We start from the raw sequence: 18,991 nt of genomic DNA, 5'->3' as shown, positions 1-18,991 counted from the left end.
TTATCGAACGGTCAGGTTACAAGTTGAAAGGAAACTTGGATTCGTCCAACGATTATCGAATATGTTTTACGTACGAATAAATTCGAGAGTCTTTGGAAAGAGTGGAAGAACGAGAAGGAAAGTATCGAAGCGTCTGCAACGAACGAGAAAGAGAATCCATGGATGATAATCGAATCGAGCGTTTGGAAACGGCCCTTAAGCCTTTACGAGAGGGGACAGACAATGGAAGGTAAAAGTAAAGCGTCGTTCTTGGAACGAAGGGCTGCTCACCCCAATAATAAAATGATAAGAACCCCGGTGTGTCTTCCCTCCTTCTCCATCCTGCTTTCTACCCCCCACTTTCGTTTCCTCTGACTGGAGCCAACTCGTATATAAATGTCGATATTATTGTAACGAACCGCTTTTGATGGCAATTTCTCCTTCCGCGTGCTCTATTGCTCAGACGAGCCCACGCGATCGGACACTCGCAAATTCGTTGAATCGACCGAGGAATTTATTGTTTCCGGATCGCGCGCGTCACCGAAAGGACATCGACGCGACCATTCCCGATCTCGAATTCGATTCTCCAACCTTTACCGATTATCTGGCGAAAAATCTTTCCGATCTTCTTGTTGGTACAAAGTTGCTTAGGAACTAACGTTGTATCGACGCTAATGTAATCCGGTTATCACTTTCACTGCTGTTGACGCGTACGTTATCGATCATAAATATCTTCATAAGGACAAATTAGTAACTAGAAGTAGCATTTTCGTAAAAACTCTACAAGAATCTGTAACTGCAATGATCGTTCCTAAGATGCGTTTCGACAAAAAAATTAAACATTCGTCCGTCCGATGGATAAAGCATGGATGGTTGATTCAAATAAAAAGACTCTCTTATTGCTATTGGATTTATTCGACAATTTTCTTCGTTTCGTTGGCGGAACCTTCGCCTTGCGATTGAGATACGTGGCATTTGTATCGAGTTACAGGGACGAGTATTACACGGATTACTTTTGTTGCTGCGTTTTCCCGAGCCTAGTTCACGCGACTATCATCCTCGTGTCCTTTTCTCTTCTCTACAAAGAATCGACAGTTCTCGGCCACGAGGCCTATCCAAATTTAGACTTGGACTTCTCTTAGAAAAAATAATCGAATGTATATCGAGTGTCGCGTGGCCGACGAGGCTGGTTCGTCGTTCCAGCCGAGGTTAGAGTTACGAAGCTCGACCCTCCAGCGAGGTTACGAACGGACGAAGAATTTTCGAGACGTCTGCCACGTTGTACGACGGCTTTTCACCTTCCTCACGATTGTCGGGGCTGTACGTGACGAGACTCGACGGCGCAACGAATGAATTTAAGACGAAAGCGCGACGTCAGGCACGCGACAAAGAACACACACGAACAAGTCTGCTCGTTCGCCCTCTGCGTCTCGTTCCTCGGATCTTTCGAGCGGTCACAGGCGGGCCAAATAGGTGAAGGACAATTTCGATCGGCTCTAGATCGATCCTCGAAGCGAGAGCCAACGAACCAAGCGACTGAAAATATCGTTGACGAACATCGATCCGGGAAATCAACGTCAGACAGACCCCGTGAAAAACTGCGATCCTCTTCTGGCTTCTCCATTTTCATCGATTGTCCGGATATTCGCTTTCTCTAGAAGTTTAAACTTTAAAAGAGTATTACACACGGGGCAGTAAAATAAAGTATCGCTTGTCTATCGACCGCTTATAGCTTCCTAAAGAATAATCCGAGAATTCGCTTCGAAAGACAGTCGCCTAACGATTGTACAATTTTAATAAACGTGGCACGAAGATTGTTCCGTGATTATTTTTCAGAAAGCTACAACCGTTCAAATATCGACAATTTTATCGCGTAGGATAGTTAGAAGAGATATTTTGAGACTTGGCAGATAGAAGCGACACGCTATAGAAAGGCTCTTACCTGCGCTATTTATTTGTCTTTCCTCTCCTTCCTCTTCTTCATTTTCTTGGGATCGCAAGGCTTGCGCCTCTTGCATTCCAATTTGTCCGGTGGACAATAAAACGGATCTTTGCAACAAACGTATTTCTCCTTATGCGGACACGGTGGCAGCGTCGGCTTGGACGGTTTATCCGCTTTCAAATCGTAACAAGGACAAGGTCCAGGGTGCAGTTTCGGTGGAGGTGGACAAGGGCAAAGAATCACCGGATCCGTTGGTGGTTCAGGAAGAGGCGGCGGGACGCAAATTTCTTTCTTCGCTTTCGACGTTCGAATTTCAACGCACGATTCTACCTCGTACTTTGCCTCAGGAATTTCCGGACAGGGTTTAGGCGAGACAAACTTCGGGGTTGGGCAAGTAGACGGCCCGTATTCCATTTTCGGCGGTTTAGCGAATTCAGGCACCTCGCACTTTCCCTTTGGTAGGCACTTGTCCTCACACTCGTCCTCTTTCTCCTTCTTCTTCTTCTCCCGCAATTTTACCGGCTTTCTGCCGGCACACACGTCCTTCTTCTTCTTCTCGGGCTTCCTCTCGCAAGCTTTCACGCAGCTGCGTCTCTTGTCTTCGCAAATGTCTTCCAAATCCTTGCAACTGGGTGGTTTCGCCGTGGATTTTCTAGACTTGTCGGACGAACCGAGTAACGTCGAGTAGACGTGGAATCTTCTGTAATCGATGTTCAGAGGCGAGAACCTAGATATCGCGTGATAAGTAGACATCCTTCTCTTCCTCGGGTTATTTCGGTTCTTCTTTCGCGGATTTTTCCCGCTATTTTTGGGACAAGACGGGACGTCCTCTGGACAGGAGACTCGCGGTTTGGCGACTTGGCAAGGTGGACAGGGTTTCGGGCATGGGCAAGGTGGTGGCGGTTTAGGACAGGGGCAAGGGCTGCACGGTGGCGGAGGTGGACAGGGTGGAGGTTTGGGACACTCCGCGCACGGTGGACAAGGTGGACAGATCCTGGGTGGAGGGGGAGGTGGGCATGGAAGTGGTCTGGGGCACGGAATGGGTGGTGGACATGGTGGACACGGTGGTGGAGGTGGACAGTAGGCTGGAGGACATGGCGGCGGACAAGGGCAAGGTTCGCAAGGCGGTGGCGGCGGACACTCCCTTTGCGGTGGACATTCGGGACACTTTGGCACTTTTGGACACCTGGGTGGCGGTGGTGCGGGAGGTGGCGGGCAAGGTGGCGGACATTTGGGTGGTCGAGGTACCTTGGGTAGCGGCGGAGGCGGCAACGGAGCTGGACACTTGGGACACTTCGGAGGCTTGGGTGGTCTCGGAGGCAGAGGACACTTTCGATAGCATATCTTCGGCGGCAAATGCTTCTTCTCCATGGGTTCTTCACAGGGCATGGGACAAGGGGGTGGGCAAGGTGTTTCCGGCTGGGGACACTTGGGATTCTTCGGACGTGGACGAGAGCACGGTGGAGCGGGTGGTACGCATTTATCCTGTGGGATGCATGGCTTCTGTCGTTGGTACGATTGTCTGCAAGACCTTCTCCGTGGACTCTGGCCTTTGCTACAATCGGGAACTGACTTGGAAGAGAGTTTGGAGGGAGGTCGAGGTGGCCTTTTGCCGTGCGCTTTGCCCATCAGGACGGAATCGTTTCGAAAGAACCTCGCTTGCTCTTGCCATAAGCGTCCCGTCAATCCTTTCGATAAACGCACGATCTTCTCGCTACCCTTCGACAGAGCGGGTGTAGTGGTAAAGTTCCTCGCGAACGCCAGGCTCGCGTTAGGCATTTTCGACGACGCCCAACTGCGCCCATTAAGAACGTACGATCCCAAAGAGTATCGACTTCTGGTTCGGAAGTTACCAAGCATCGCGGTGGAAAGCTTGAAAAGAGGCCTCAGCAACGGTGTGTTTAAATCGTATTTGGCCTACGATGCAGACAACAGAGATTTTGATCGATAGAGGATCGTTTAGTCCGCCGCTATCTCCACGTACCCTCTGTCTCTCGGTGCGCGTGACGCCCAACGCCTAACATTTTTTCGTTTTGCACGGTTTCTTGGGTGGACACTTAACGCAAAACGGCTTCTTTTCCGGCTTCGGTTTCGCCGGATAGCCTGGTGGACCCATGGGCTTACAGGGGCCCTTTGGCGGATGGCAAGGGCTCTTTTTCGGCCAATCCGGCGGATCCTCGCCGCAGTCCGGCTCGCCCAATCGTAGCTGCCGCCTCTTTCTCCCTACACCCTGGATACATCATATCGCGTTTTGCTTAGGTCTCTCGTTTCTCCTTCGATCGCTCGTTGCAAACGCCTTGCCTCTGGCCCACCTCCCTCCTTCGCCCACGACCGAATCGAACGTGTATTACGAATGGAAAGTAAAAGATGATGGTTTACGAAGGAGATGGCTATCACGATCGCAAGGCGAAATCCGCGGCGAAACGATATTCTATCGACGATCTTCTATAGTAATATTAGACGAACGATGGTAAACGCACAGGCAACAAATGTCTCGTATCTTCGATGAATGTCAAGTGGTTGCCATTTAAACGCTTAAACGCTAAGAGGAATCGACGCGTCGTTCTTCAACGACAACGACTCGAAAAGATCCTTAAAAGACGCGCCATCGTACGAACGACTCCGTGGACGCAAGTCCATGTCTTCGTCTCTGGAAACGCGTCTATTGGGGAACTCTTTCTGCAGTTGGCCATAGTCTAAACCGATCTCGTCCTCGTATTCCTCGCCTTGGGGGAAGTAGTCGTCGTTGCCGATTCTGTCCTGTTCCAAGAGTACCATATCTCGATACGAACTGGCGAGACCGTCGAGGATGTGGTTCTTCGTGACGTGGTTGAAGATCGAGTTAGAGGTCATTGACAAAGGGCCCCTGTTTCTTCGGTCCGAGGCTCGCGCGCTCGATCCCTTGATTCCGAGCGAACCGATGCTCGCCCTCTGCGGGGAGAGAGGATGATCCGAAATTTTCGATTGATTTATTTTCTTTTTTTTTTTTTTTTTCAGTTTTCACGATTAAATTTGGAGATGAGGAAGAGGCAGAAGGGAGGTGGAGCCATAGCGACGAGTCACGGTTTCACGCGCTGCTCGATCATCGTTATCGAGTGCTCGCGACCGATTCGAGAGATGATAAACTGCAATGTATTAAACAAAGATACTTTGTTCTTTTTTTTTTGTGAAACTTACTTGGACAGCGTTACCGTTCTGATGGTGTCTGGCCAGGGTGTCTGGCGTAACCTGCGGCTGGAATTAAAATTAAAGCACACAGATGGATTTTTTGTACTTTCTTTAAACAATCGATGTACGAAAGAAACGCGCGTCGATAAAATGGAATCGAGTTATATACGTGACTTTCGAAAAATACGTTTATTCACGTTACAACTTTCACGCACGCTACATAGAATTTTCGCTCGAATATTCCAAGATATCGGGACAAATATACGCGAGAATACTCGCGGTTAGATAACCGACGTTCAACAATTTCGGAAATTCTCGTTACGATAACGACACGATACGTCGAAGGCATTCGAGTCGAGAAGACCAACTTTCCTCGTCTTTTCTTGCCGACTACGCTGCGAATTGATAGAAACGTCGTTCGACTCGTCCGTCTTAGAAATATCCTTCTGATCAGAATGACTATACGCGTTAATTTTCGAGTCGAAGGTAGAGTATCTTCGAAAAGATCCACGTCCGGTTCCACACGATTTATCATCGTCCTGAGGACATCCTGGTGCCCGAACTACCGGTGGACACTTAGCTTTCTCGCTTTTCTTTGGCTTCTCTCTTTTCCTCGTATCGCAACTCTCCTCCTTCTTCTGGCAACACGTATCAGTCGTTGTCTTCTTCTTCTTCTGTTGCTTCTTGCACCGTTGCCCGTGAGTTTCGTCGTTCCAAAGTTTGTCACAAGGATCGTATTTCGCTTCTTCCTTGTATTTTTTGCACGTTGGCCCGTGGTGTTCCTCCGATCTGCAAGGTTTACAGGGATCCTCGACATCTTCGTCACAGGTCGGTTGTTTTTTACACTCGTCTCGTTTCTTACACTCGTCTCGTTTCTTGCACGCTGGCGGTTCGTTCTTCTTACCGCAACTCTTACCCGCATCCACCCCTTTGCATTTTCTCTTTTTACATATTTCATCCTCCTTCTTCGACTTCTTCTTGCCGCACATCTTCTTCAGTTTATCTTTTATCGACAACTTGCAGTCGCTGTCGCTGGACGAGAATAAGATAGACGTTGGGGTAGGACGCTTTAAAATCGGTGCCACTTCCACGTCGGTGAACAGAGACTCGAGATTGTAGGAAACTAGACTCGATAGCGAATGCGATCTTTGTCCGTTGATCTTCAAATTCTCCAGGAATAAGGCGATCTTGGACGATACTTTTTGCGTCGATCCATTTTCGCTCTTATCGATTTCCGACTCGCTGTCGCTCGTTGTCGCTATTCCGTCGATTATGTCGCAACTAGAACTCTCTGCCGACCGTTGTACTGTCGTTCGATTCTCCAATTGCTCGAGATATCTCGAGTTCTCCACGATCATCGAGCTCTCTGTTCCTTCTAACGAACCAGCAGCCAAATCGCTTACGGAAGTCGAAACGTTCGATCTATTCTCTCGATAACTCCTCTTTCTACGAGATTTATCCCGACTCGATTCCTTAGGTATCTTTTGATTCGCGGCACAGTCGATCCTGTCGATTCTCCAACCGCCCAACTTGCTGTAATAATCATACGCGAGGTCGTTGTTCCGAACCTCGAAGAATCTCGAGAAGAAGTTCGTAAGGGGTTTGCGTCTCTGTCGAACCAAACCGTACAACATCTTAGGCTTTTTGTCTGACAAAGCAGCTGGAATCGTCCAGTTCTTCGACTTCTCCACGTTGCTCGATCGTTTTTCCACTTTAGTCGTCGTTTTCTCTATCATCTTCGACTCGTTACACTTTCTCGCTTCGTTTCTCTTCCTATCGCACCTTTGCATCGCCGCTCGATTCTCGTTGTCTTTGAACGATTTCTTCTTCATAGTTTGCTCCGACGACGTCACGTTCAATTGTTTGCCATCCTTCTTCGTCGAACGATTCTTGCTATCCATTCTCTCTAGCATATGGCTGTTCTTCGTCGTCATAGAAATTTTCTCCGTGTTTCTCCGTGCGCAAGCTTTCTCGAAACGTGCAGCAAACTCGGCGATCGGACTTCTCGAATCTAATTCGCTTTTAAGGTTGCAAGATAGCGCGATGTTCGAGTACCATCGTCGCGTAGAGGCGACGTCGTCGTTATTAGAACGAGTCTTGATAAAGTAGTTCGCGAAATCGGGAAACTGTCTACAGATCTCGGAAACGATGTGGCCACTGTGCTGGAACGTAGCGGGCCCCATTTCACCGAGAACTCTAGGACCTCGCAGATCGTTAGCGCACGCGTGGTTCCCCTGAGAACAGACGGAGAGACGATTTCAAGGTCGTTGGTTCTTTCCATCGAACGATTTACATTTCTTTTCTATACTTTTCTCTTTAGATAATTCCTCGAGGTAAAGGAGGGGATAGAGGATGGTAATTAACCCTTTAACAGTGTCGTATAGTAAACAAGAATTCAAAATAAACGAAAAGCGTTGGGACACTCTTTACGTTTAACGCTTTGACTGCCACGCCGAAATCACACGTTTCGCTCGGGATGCCACGGCAGTATTTTTATTATTCAAAGCATATAATGGCAAGATAATAATAAATCGACGATGTAAGACAACGTTCTTCCCCGATGGACCGTTTATCTTATTGATGGTCACGGGTGACGCCTTGGCGCCTTGGTAGCAGTTGATAGCGACGTATTGCAACGAGGCTTCGTTCATCTCAACGAACCATTCGCGTTCGTCGTTTCGTCGCAAGCAAAACGTCCAGAATATATCGTTGAAACGTGTAGAAGATATTAGTAAACGGTATTTGCTCGTTCCATATATAACAGTAAGGTATGTTCACACCTCTAGCTTCGATTATATGATTACAAAGCAGCACTTGCGATTATTTTCTAAGCTGTGTTTATAATAATATTCGTAGATTACCCCTCAAAGATACGGATGCGAACACAGTGCACCGTTAGGTGCAAGATTTGTTCTCATTTTTTTTTATCGGTGTTTTAATAAAAATGTTTAATCGTTCAATGGGGCACTTTTTGTTTCAAAGTATCTTCTATTGTTCGATTATATTCAAATTCCCTAATTTTCATACAATTTTTACAATTGTAAGAAGTTCAAAGCACCGTGGCGTCATAGGAGAAACCATGATTGGTCATATAGTATGACCAACGTGGCAGTCACAGCGTTAATAGAATTCCAATATTTTTCTTTGCCGCGCAAAAATCAACTTTTTCCTATTTTCAAACAAATATACTAATTGCTCTAACGCTTTTCCTCGAGATTACCCGCATTTTTATATCACACACGCAAAAATACATTTTTCTAATAAGCAACAAGCGTTAGAATGGAATAAATCGAGGAAATTAAAGCTTGGGCTATATTTCCTCCGACTACACTGTCGAAGGATTAACACTTTCTCCAAGGCAAACTTCGTACAACGAAGAAGCGTAACGCGATGGTCGATTGTAATGAATTTTAGGAATTTTAGCAGCGAAAGGGTTAAGTAACATCACAAACACTTGGACGTTTTTATTTGGCGGATTTAACGTGTTCAAAGCCCCGTCCATCGTCTCTCGTCATGATGCATTTTCTAGGGGACAGGGATATGGGAAAAAGAGGCGCGCGACGCACGAACGTGATCCGCATGCCGTTAGCCGAGCAACGATTCGAGGCAAAAGCAATCCCTCGATGCTTTCCCTTCTTTTTCTTTTTTACGAGTTACATCTACTCCTACCACCTTCCGTTTCGTAACAGAACTCTAATCGACGTTCTTCTTTGATCTTTGGAAAATTAACTTGTAGCGTCGACTCGAGCCTCCGCAACGTTGCTTGTATTTCAAACTTTCGGATCCTCTGTGGTCGTCGAATTACACCGCGAGAATATAAACGCACAAACTCGTCTTTGCTCTTTTCAACCATCTTTCGAGATATTAAAATCACACGAAAGTCTGTGGAATATTTTGTGGAATATTTTAGCGCCGCCTCGTCAGCTTCTCATCCCTATCCTCCTCCTCATCCAACCGTCGCCATCGACGCGATTACAAGTGGACGAGACGCGCCATCGCGTTTAAATCGTATTAATACACGCGAAACTCGACTTCGTTTCAAGTATCGATTTACGATGCAATCATGTTCGATCGAAATTTTGTCAATCCTTCGGTAAAATACGCGTTAAACAAAGATTCTTACCTGCGATTCCATCGTTGGTCTCGCAAACTGATTTGTAGCGCATTCCTCGGCGATAGGCAGCTGACGCAGGCTTCTGACCAGCTCTTCAGTCGCATTCTTTGTACGACAGGATACATTTATTTGTTTTATTTCTTTTATTTATTACTTATCGCTATATATATATTGGTAGAAAATGTTAAATTACCTGGTTTGCATTTGACACGCGATTGAAGAAGTATGGTGTTTTCAGATGTTCGCCGCTCTTATTCGATCTCGATTTCTCCAGCATCGTCAGCATCCGCGAATTCTATTGGAAATTTCGATTCAAGAGATTTGAGTAGGAACGAGATCTACGAAGAAGAAGATAAATATGAAATATGAAAATCTTACCGCGGTATTTGCGGCGGTGTTACTGTCCTTGAAGTTCTTGATTCGCATCGGTGTTAAATATCGTTTATTTAACGCGGCCACGTCATACAGAGCGAGTACGTCGAGCTTCGAGGTTTGTTTCAACATTTGCGAGAGAGATTGTCCTAGTTCCCCTGCGCCTCCAATCACCGCCGACTGTACAAACGATTCGAGTATGAAAAGATACTTTCCATTTTTTAAATGGGTATCGTCTGATCGAGAGATGTCTTTCGGCCAAAGAGGCGTTGTATGGTCGGTTTATTTTTTATAGTATTCGAGATACCTTGATGTTCTCTTCACCAGCATGATATTTTCGCTGACCGATAGTTTTCACGATGGACTTGGCGGCCCGGGAAAACATTGTTATTCCTGTTGGTGTATTACTGGAAATTTTTGTAACGCCTTCATTGGGCGTCTGACATGTCCAAATTGCGACTAATGGGTCTGGTTACCAAGTGAAACGTTGCATTTGTTTTCCGAGATCGTTCGACAGTGTGCATCGAGAAAAACAAAATCGTAGCTCCAATGAACACGTTTGCAATGGATCCGAGAGGCTATTCCGTGTGTGCACATAATCGCGTATGTATTTCGAAGAATTTTTCTATTTCGTACCATTCAAAAACGAAAAGAAGGTTTAAATAATGCGCGCTTTTAAGAATTCTTTCAAATGCAGCCATCTGACAAACGCGTATCAAATGCGTACGTAATCGTAGATTAGGTCGATAACGTAGCGCGCGAAACAGTAACCTGCATTATCGTTGGAAGGAAATAGCGTGAAGCCGCGCTCGCAGATTATTTTATCGATCGAGTTACCGTCCCGTCGCAGATACGCAAATCAACGTTTTATCGACCGAATTGGAACTTTAATCACCGACGAGGTACAGAATGAACGTGACACCGGAGGTTCGATTCTTTTCCGTGTCCCACGTTTTGTGGCTCGCCCCGTATCATATTCGTATCGCGTACAAGATTATCGATTCGGTACAGTAGCGGTTTAAATTGAAACTAAATTCTCCTATGAAATTAAATAAGGTATAGAACAGGACATTTCGCGCATGAAATGTAGAATTCTCCGTTTCTGCGATGTACTCGATTCTACTCCAATTGCGTTAAGACACAACCGATTGCTAATTAACGTCACATCGAAGCTCGCTGTAAGACGTAATTCGGACAAGTGCTCGTCCGCTTTCCGCCCTCGTTCCTTCCATTTGCGTGTGTCTTCGCGCGTCTTCCCTCGTTTCCGCTCGACCAAATTGAAGATCGCTTTGCGACGATTTACATAAGCGAACGAGATATTACTCGAATCTTTCGTCAACCGTGCGATCCTTAACATTTTGGATAAACCGAGATACGAGACATTTGAATCAAGTTGAAGTCTATCGGTGCCAGCCAATATTTTTTATCGTTTTGTCTTGAGTGTCTTATCGTTTATCCTTAATTCTGTCCATCTGTCCCCTTCCTTGTCACATTCGCGAGTTGGAATAAGTGAAACGTCAAACAATCGGAAAAACTTTGAATTTTCTTTGCAAACATTCATCAAGGACATAAATAAACGAATCTAAATAAATGTCTGTAGATGTTCGAAAATTCCGAGAATTTGAGGTTATTTTTTAGAATTTTAGCGAGTATAGCGATATCACGTCGTTCCTTGCATTTTTTGCGATACTTGGAGTATCCAAGTCGTTTCCAAGAATTCGTGCCACCTCCTATGCCACCGTATTCTCCTGGTACGAAATCGTCGTTGTCGGTCTAGAACTTTTGGAGAAGCCGAAAAATGTCAACTTCTCAAAATTTCGAAGAAATTCTTCAAACATCACGTTATGTCGCGGAAATTCGGAAAATTTTCTCCATCTTTCACGAATTCCTCGAACTAATCTAATCCTGACCAGAGCTGTTTTTCGAGGTCCGAGTTTCTAAACTTTGCTTCGAAGTTCCTCCACGCTACTTCTCGTTAAAGCATTTGGATTGGTCACTCTAGGATCGCCGGAGAGACCATTAAACGATCAAGCAGTTGATTAAGTTTGACCAAACGTTTATTTAAACGTTTTAGTAATGTAGAAGCACGTGAATTATACAAATTGCACGACTCCATCGTTAATATCAATATAACGTAATTGATATAATGCCACCCGTTTTATAATATTCATACAAATTAACAATTTGCACAATACTATTTAAAAATAATTAATCTACGCAAAGATACAATACTTTCTAACTTATATACGTCGTACTGCAAGCTTTACCGTATTGTTCTAATTAAATACTTGTAAATTATGTTTATGAATCAATTTGCTAGCTGTTTTAAAACTATATATATCTATCTATCTATATATGTATGTATATATATACATATATATAGATACATATGGAGGATTTGAAAAAAGAGGGTGTATAGATATAGATCTTTATAACACCGACAACATACTGGTATATAGAATTGATAACGTCGTATGCGACACGGAAATGGTATAGGGGTCAGACCGACCAGAAAACCCCAAAAAAGTAGGATATGAGAAAACGCCGTGTCAGGGGGTTTGTATCAACATAGAATCGACTTTCTCGCGGCGATTTCCTTACGGACGTTACGAGTTTACAATCCGTTGACCACGAGGCGATATGGTCAAACGTTTAGCTGAACACGCGGTAAGACGCCTGTACGCCGATCGTACAGCACGGCTACACGGGTGGTTGCCTTGTAATAGGCGCGGAACATGGTCGAGCGTCGTTTAAGATTTATATCGTGTGCCGAATCGTTTATGCAAAAATTCTGGAGGGCGGGCAGACTCGAGCGTGCGTCGTTCGGCTGTAGTTTTCACGGAATCGCAGCAGACGTGGTTTCCTGGTGCAACTCGAGAGTTTCCACGTTCTCTGTGACATGCGATACGAGTAATCCCTATTATCCTGGCCGGCTTTACGATTCTCGGAAGATAGCGCAGAGGATATGTCCGCGACAGTGGATTCGTACAGCCAACGAAAATGTTTCCAAATTGATTTTTACGACTGGCGCGACGCGTTTTCGCCATTGAGTCGTTGCCGAAATTAGCTTAGCGAGAAAGGCAGCTAACGAAGTTCCTGATTCCTGGCCAACGAATGGCTTTCAACAGCATGTAGATCTGTCCTCCCTGCTGCGTCGTTCAGGGGCTGTGAGCGATGGTCCTCCCTGTGATTCACATTCGCTAGCAACGAATCTATATAATTTCCACTTGTCTCTACTTGCTCGAGAAAGAAATAAAAGTAAGAACCGAATGGAATATTTAATTTTGGAAAAAAATGAAATATACGAACTTTTGTTCAAAGTTTTGTATACAGTAATGACGAATGTAAGATTGCTGCGACTATTACAAATCTTATATGCTACTAGATATACGAATATAATACAATGGTAACTAGGAATCGTTAACGCAGTAAAAATAGTAACGCACGAGACATTTCGTAAGAAGAAATTAAGTGCGAGACTCAGTGATACGGATTCTATTTTATTTTGCATTGTACCCTGATTTTCGACGTAGAGGAGAGGCTGGCCTATTTGGAAATCTCGCAGCTTGCTCTTGGGTGACTGCTGATATCAGGTATCCCTGATGATGATAACAGGCGTCACGTTCGCGTACCTCGGGTATGGAATACGGAAGAGCGACGGATACAAAAGTTGTTAGGAATTATATCGATAAAGGAGCAAGACGTTGGTAGGTTGCCGTTACAAGTGTCATGTTTATTTCGTAGCTCGGTGATACAATCAATGACGAATCGTCTGTAATAATTCTTACCGTCCGCCATAGGAAACCGCAAACAGCGTAAGAAACGCTGACTTTTTTTGGCAGTTTGGTATTTCGTAAACCAGCACGCAAACTTCCATTCAACGTCACGTCTATCCTGTTCTTACTTAATGCTTGAATTCGAGTTTTTCGCCCGTAGCTCGCGTTCGGATGGTTCAACGAAACGCCTATCAACCAAACTAATTAAATTAGGAAAGAAAGCAAGCTCGACGACATCAAATTAACCGAATCAAATGAATTATCAATTAGAACTGGTTACATCGGTAAATTAATTTCGTAGCCATTGGAACGAGTAGATTGTTAGTCGCAATTAGCGATTAAACGACGTATAATTAAACGTTTTAAATCGTATTAGCTCGTGTTACCGCTAAATAGGAAATGTACAGAATCAAGGCAACGGTAATAGAAGCCATAGAAACTCTTTATTAAATTATACGTTTAACGCGTTTGAATACGTTTCTCGTTGTGCGACGCACAGAACAAATCCTTCTCGGGTCTAATATCCATCGTCGGACCAAGTGATCGAGTAGTCCGGATACTTCTTTTTCAGTATACTAACGGTCTCTTCGTGATTCGCCTTCCCAAAGCCCTGAAAATAAAGCAAACGTTTTTTCGTTTCTGTTATCAGAGATGTCGTAAACCGTGGATCTTCCCGGTTTACGAATTCCGTACAGTGCTTTAATCCACGAAACGCAGGGACGACGTGAAACGATCTGTTTCCAAAGTACACTCCACTCTGATTCGTGGAATAAAGAAAAAAAGACACGGTACCCCCAGGCAGCGTTAAAATTGCTTCCCCACGAGGTCTCACCGACCAGATTCGGCAAAGCCATTTTTCCAAAGTCCACAGCCCCTCCCAATAAACCTCGTTCAACCCATCGAATATCGTGGTTGCGATGTGATAAGGTTTTATGCGAATTTCGCTGATCTCATCGCGCACCTAATCCATCCCAGTCTTGAAAGTGGAATAATTAGTCTACAATGACGGCTGTTTAAAATCAGGAACCTGGCGAATGATCATCGGCGCTCCAAATTTTTCCTACAAACACAATTTCAGGCGAAATTCGATTTTATCCAGCATGCTCGCGAATTTACTTTTCATCTAATTTCCATTCAGCCTTGAGCTTCGCTTAACGAGAAAATCTGTACGATTTATTAGTTTTATCGAAGTTTCCCTGATACATGGATGTAATAAAATCTTCGTTCATTGCTATTATCGATGAGTTTTCCGGCTCTACACGCGGCTAAAATTACATAACGAGAAGAAAGTTGGACGAGCCTGATAGAGAAGCGTCGATGTGAACGATGTTGGAGGTAGAACATTAGTAGGTGTCAAATTAGTAGCATGTAAAAGAACGAAGAGTTAGCCGATTAGATCGAGCTAGACAGAGAAGTTCGTTAGAACTCGTTAATCTCTGGATTTACTTGGGAGTATCCGTAGACTTTGATGGTCTTCTCGTCCGGGTCGTGCTCGATTCTTCCACCCCCGTGGCACTTGGAGTGCAAATAACGAATCGAATCCACTTGTTCGGCAACCTCGTTAAAAATGTCGGCTAAAGCAACAAAGAAAGAGGATGCGGTTAGTACGAAGATTAATTTAAGAATCAAGATTTTCATTATCATTCTTCTTTTATTTCTTAAATTATTTTCTCATACAATAACATATTTTTAAGGACATATTTAAAGGAATATGCAAATAATATAGAACGATGGCGCAAGGATCGCCTCGAGAGTCGCTTCATTATCTAAATATTAGTATACGAGCACATTCTTGAAGTAATTTTTCTTGCTCTTACTTCAATTTAAAACAGGAAGAAATTTCATTCCGTTAATCAGAACGGTGTATAGACTATTTCTTCAAATTTTGTTAAAGTTTAATGTTTCAAATTAGCGTTAGAGTTGTCCAAATTTCATCGATATCATCGTGAAAGATTTTTATCGCGTTATAAATAAATCTTACACGTTCTCTATCTATCAGTAACATTGTGAACAAAAATTTTCTCTCGTAAAGATACGTTTTAACAAAATAGTAGCTTCGTAAAGCGTTCTCGATAAACATGTTTGGTTGTTATAAAAGCAATAACATTTAAGATCGTTGAAAACTTTTGCCCAGTACTATAACTGGCCGAGGTAATCCAACGACGATAACATTTTTACGAAGGCATTAAAACAAAGAAACAGGCAGTCAACGAACGAAACGAAAGGGAATTCGATCCAGTCGTTTCGTCGCATAATGCGTCGATTAAATCTTTACAGCTCGTAGACTAGTTCCGCTTCGAGAAATTTTATTCCACTTGAAAACCAGCGAATTAAAAACCGTCCAGAGTATTGGTAAAAAATGAAAACAAAAAATATAAAACGAAACAAAATTTGGAAATAAAAAGCTTGATATCTGTCAGGTCTGAAGACGAACATCGAGTCGATGGACAATTCTCTACGCGCGTATCCGTTTGCCATGTAAAAATTGGATCTCTCATTGTGCAATATCTCGCGCGAAAATTCATTTCCGCAATCTCCGCTCGTCGATGAAACGGAAAACCGATATCTTCCTGATTGCTAGAAATTAAATAAGCGTACGATCGCCGGTTATATATATATATAAATGAAAGATCAACATTTCCATCGTGTTTGACGATCCAAAACGACTGACATTTCCAGGCGGAAGTCGAAACGAAGGTTCCATTATGGCTTCCCTGTTTAATTTCGCGGTAAGGGCGCGAAAGTTTTCCTCTCGTTCGTGACTAATTAATGGAATAATTCGCGCCACACGTACCCAATAAAGTCTTGGAATAACCGAATAGATTGTACGTCTGCACGATGCATCGCAATAATCTCTGGATGCACCGTTGCAAATGTTGGTGGATACGCGTCGTGTCTCTTAAGACACTCGCTTTGAAGACGATGGAGTTTTTTTTTTTTTTATTTTATTTTGGTTATTTTACAATTTGTCCTTATGGACATTTGGTAAAGTGTTATATCTTATTGGTGAAGAAAAAAAAATAAAATAAAAATAAATATAGCATGTGGGTGGCTACCCCCAGCGGGGTGCCAGCTTCGTTTTTTCTAAGTTATATCTTTTATGGACGATGGAGTAAAAATCAAAATTAGAGCTCGGCTAAACTTTCGCTTCATTGTGGATCTTTATGGAAGATACACTGTGGACTTTACATCGCGTTGTTGTTTTGCCTCGGAGTATTAAGATCCTTAGGATACACGTAATGTAATGATAAATAAACCGCGGGCAAAACAACGTCGCTGCTACGTGCAACCGTCGAACAAAGACGAATTTGAATTTTCCGACTCTCCCCCGACCAGTATAAATAAACGAACGCGATCGCGAGCGAATCAGTATATACCGAGTATCTAGGAATTATCGATCAATATCTACGAGTTATTAGAGAGCAATCATGCACTGTCTTGGCGTCTCTCGACGTTATTTATGTTTACTAATTTATTTAATTCTTGTAAATAAATCTGACGGGTTGCAACAGCAAGTTCTCGTTATTCTATATTACAATCCTCTACACATTTATGGCAGATGTAAAGTAAAAACATAATCTCGAAACGATGGTAAAAGTTACATGCTATATGCAATAATAGGGAAGGAGGAGATTACCAGACTCGCAAGAAGATACAGAGAAAGAATAGAAACATACCCGAACCAGCTGGCAGCGGAAACGAACAACACGACAAACATCGCAAGAAGACTAAAAAGGAAACACCCAATAGACCTCATAAAAGATATAACCTAGCAAACACGAAGATGGCACCCCGCTGGGGGTAGCCACCCACATGCTATATTTATTTTATTTTATTTTTTTTTTATTTACCAATAAGATATAATACTTTACCAAATGTCCTTCGGGACAAATTGTAAAAACCAAAATAAACTAAAAAAAAAAAATATGCAATAATACGTCTTCTGTATATTTACACAATTTAAAAAGTGTTGAAGTGATCGCCACTTCTGAGAAAACTCTACATCTGGTCTTTAGTTTTCTCAAGCACCGAAGCCATCGACAGCGCATAGACAATAAACTGCGTCGAAGGCAAACCATAAACGGTACACATGCAACGTTGGCTTCGGGGTTTTTTAGTCATAGAGTAACGCTGCCAGCGTACGGATCTGGATCAGCTCGTATTGTATTCCAAACTCTGTACTTACACTTTAATATTCAAAATATATATATTTTCTACCTTACAATTTATCCACGCGTTCCTTTGTATTCAAAAGAAAAAGAAATATAAACTCCGTGATTTTTCAAATAAACCCTGTAGCTACGTTCAAGGATTTGAGACTCTTGGCAAGATTCCAACAGATTTTATATCTCCCGTAGAACTCAATCTTTCGTCTAGATCGTAGACGAACGGAAGCAAGATACTTGAAAACGAAGGTACTTTAAAACCAATGTGATCGTTTGAACAGATTCTGTGAAGAGCAAGGTTGATCGAAAGCGCGGGAAAGCTTCGGAATTGAGGAAATCTTGGGTCCGGAAAGATGGAGATTCGGGCGAGAATTAGAAATTCTCTGTTTCACGGAGGAACAACTGGCTTCGCGTGAACACCGCGTTACCGAGTCGAATTCCGGTTAATCAAAGCGTGTGGCCACGACGGGCTTTGTGAAACGTAAACACGTCGCGACGCTCGCAATCCGAAGTTCCGACACGATCGAATTCTCCCAGCGGAGAATCCGAACGAAACGCGGAACTTTGAATCTCTCGGCGAATTATTACCAGACAAGCTAAGTTACCAAACGCGTTGACCGTTTTGAACACGATCGTAATCTCTGCTCTGATACAATCAGTAAGGTTTCTCTTTTAAAGATCTTTTTTTAAAGATTCTCATTTCGAAGGAATGCGAACGCCGCTTCATTGAGAGAATTGAATCCGACGTCGAGCAAATGAACTCGTTTAATTTCAACGAGCGCGTCGTATTTATCTTTTCTATCGATCCTTGTGCAATATCGATGTCACGAATCTGCATAGTAAACATAGTATCGAGCAAACGAATCGCAAACGCACAGATTGTTTGCTTTCTAGAATCATTCTTTGATAAAACTATCCTTATCTGCTAACACGTGTGTTTCTTTATGCAATGAGAATCCAGGTTACCAATCCGATTCCTATCGGTGTTTCGATAAGCAAGGTTTTATATTATAGTTCGATTTCCAAAGGAAGAAGACACGAAACGAATGAAAATTTCGCCAAGACCTGTGGATATTCGTATGTGACCCTTGTTTCTTTCGGATGGAAATCGTTTACTTGTAAGACGACTGTACTTTGTAATATTCGTTAACCCTGGAGGAAAGTAACTTTCGTCGTATTCTTACGCTGTGAAACACACGTCCTACGAAGAAGTTTGTAAACCGGAGGTCGTAAATAATTGCGAAGAAACTCGGGACGAAGTTTGACGTCAAGATTGGAAATAAATGAGGGGAATTATTGAGCAGCGGGAAATCAATTATCCAGATCCGGGAAAAGAAGGGAAAAAAAGAAGAAAACGTGACAAAAGAGTGGTTCTCTGTTGACGTTGGTTGTATACTCGCGGGTATCGCTGATGACGGAACACCGTGCATATTAAACACGATTTCATTGTCCGACGTTCAGGCGACGCGCATAA

General features: G+C 43.5%; 3 protein-coding genes across 5 annotated transcripts in view; all 3 read right to left on the bottom strand.

Moving 5' to 3' along the window:
- Nucleotides 1–1,930: 1,930 nt before the first annotated feature.
- On the bottom strand, nt 1,931–3,781 carry LOC132905058 (ras-associated and pleckstrin homology domains-containing protein 1-like). Its single transcript, XM_060955985.1, has one exon. The coding sequence runs from the start codon at nt 3,779–3,781 to the stop codon at nt 1,931–1,933; it is 1,851 nt and encodes a 616-aa protein (XP_060811968.1).
- LOC132904972 (uncharacterized) lies at nt 3,751–10,048 on the bottom strand. 2 transcript variants are annotated; one of them, XM_060955844.1, is made up of 7 exons: nt 9,883–10,048; nt 9,582–9,755; nt 9,397–9,498; nt 9,213–9,308; nt 5,099–5,155; nt 3,906–4,151; nt 3,751–3,838 (listed from the first exon to the last, which is right to left on the bottom strand). In XM_060955844.1, the coding sequence occupies exons 1-6, from the start codon at nt 9,958–9,960 to the stop codon at nt 3,939–3,941; spliced, it is 720 nt and encodes a 239-aa protein (XP_060811827.1). In that variant the 5' UTR covers nt 9,961–10,048; the 3' UTR covers nt 3,751–3,838; nt 3,906–3,938. The 2 variants fall into 2 exon arrangements, with proteins under 2 accessions (XP_060811827.1, XP_060811826.1); XM_060955843.1 differs by lacking the exons at nt 3,751–3,838; nt 5,099–5,155 and having other exon boundaries at nt 4,061–4,852.
- Nucleotides 10,049–13,772: 3,724 nt separating this feature from the next.
- The window catches only part of LOC132904977 (14 kDa phosphohistidine phosphatase-like), a 62,573-nt gene continuing 57,354 nt past the window's right edge, over nt 13,773–18,991 (bottom strand). The window contains exons 3-4 of one of the 2 annotated variants that reach the window (XM_060955854.1): nt 14,798–14,925; nt 13,773–13,961 (exon numbers count right to left, since the gene is read on the bottom strand). In XM_060955854.1, coding sequence (XP_060811837.1) covers nt 13,869–13,961; nt 14,798–14,925 — 221 coding nt within the window. In that variant the 3' untranslated portion in view covers nt 13,773–13,868. Of the gene's footprint in view, nt 13,962–14,018; nt 14,412–14,797; nt 14,926–18,991 lie in introns of those variants that run through there. The other variant, XM_060955855.1, reaches the window with a different exon arrangement.

Source organism: Bombus pascuorum, chromosome 3, assembly GCF_905332965.1.
Source record: "Bombus pascuorum chromosome 3, iyBomPasc1.1, whole genome shotgun sequence".
NCBI classification, from domain to species: Eukaryota; Metazoa; Arthropoda; class Insecta; order Hymenoptera; family Apidae; genus Bombus; species Bombus pascuorum.
This window is presented reverse-complemented; position numbering and strand designations above follow the sequence as displayed.

Coding starts and splice junctions, on each gene's coding strand:
- LOC132905058 (XM_060955985.1), bottom strand. CDS start 3,781: ATGCTTGGTAACTTCCGAACCAGAAGTCGATACTCTTTGGGATCGTAC.
- LOC132904972 (XM_060955843.1), bottom strand. CDS start 9,960: ATGTTTTCCCGGGCCGCCAAGTCCATCGTGAAAACTATCGGTCAGCGA. Junction 9,499..9,581: donor ACACCGCCGCAAATACCGCG/GTAAGATTTTCA, acceptor AATTTCCAATAG/AATTCGCGGATGCTGACGAT. Junction 4,853..9,212: donor GACCAACGATGGAATCGCAG/GTAAGAATCTTT, acceptor CTCTCCCCGCAG/AGGGCGAGCATCGGTTCGCT.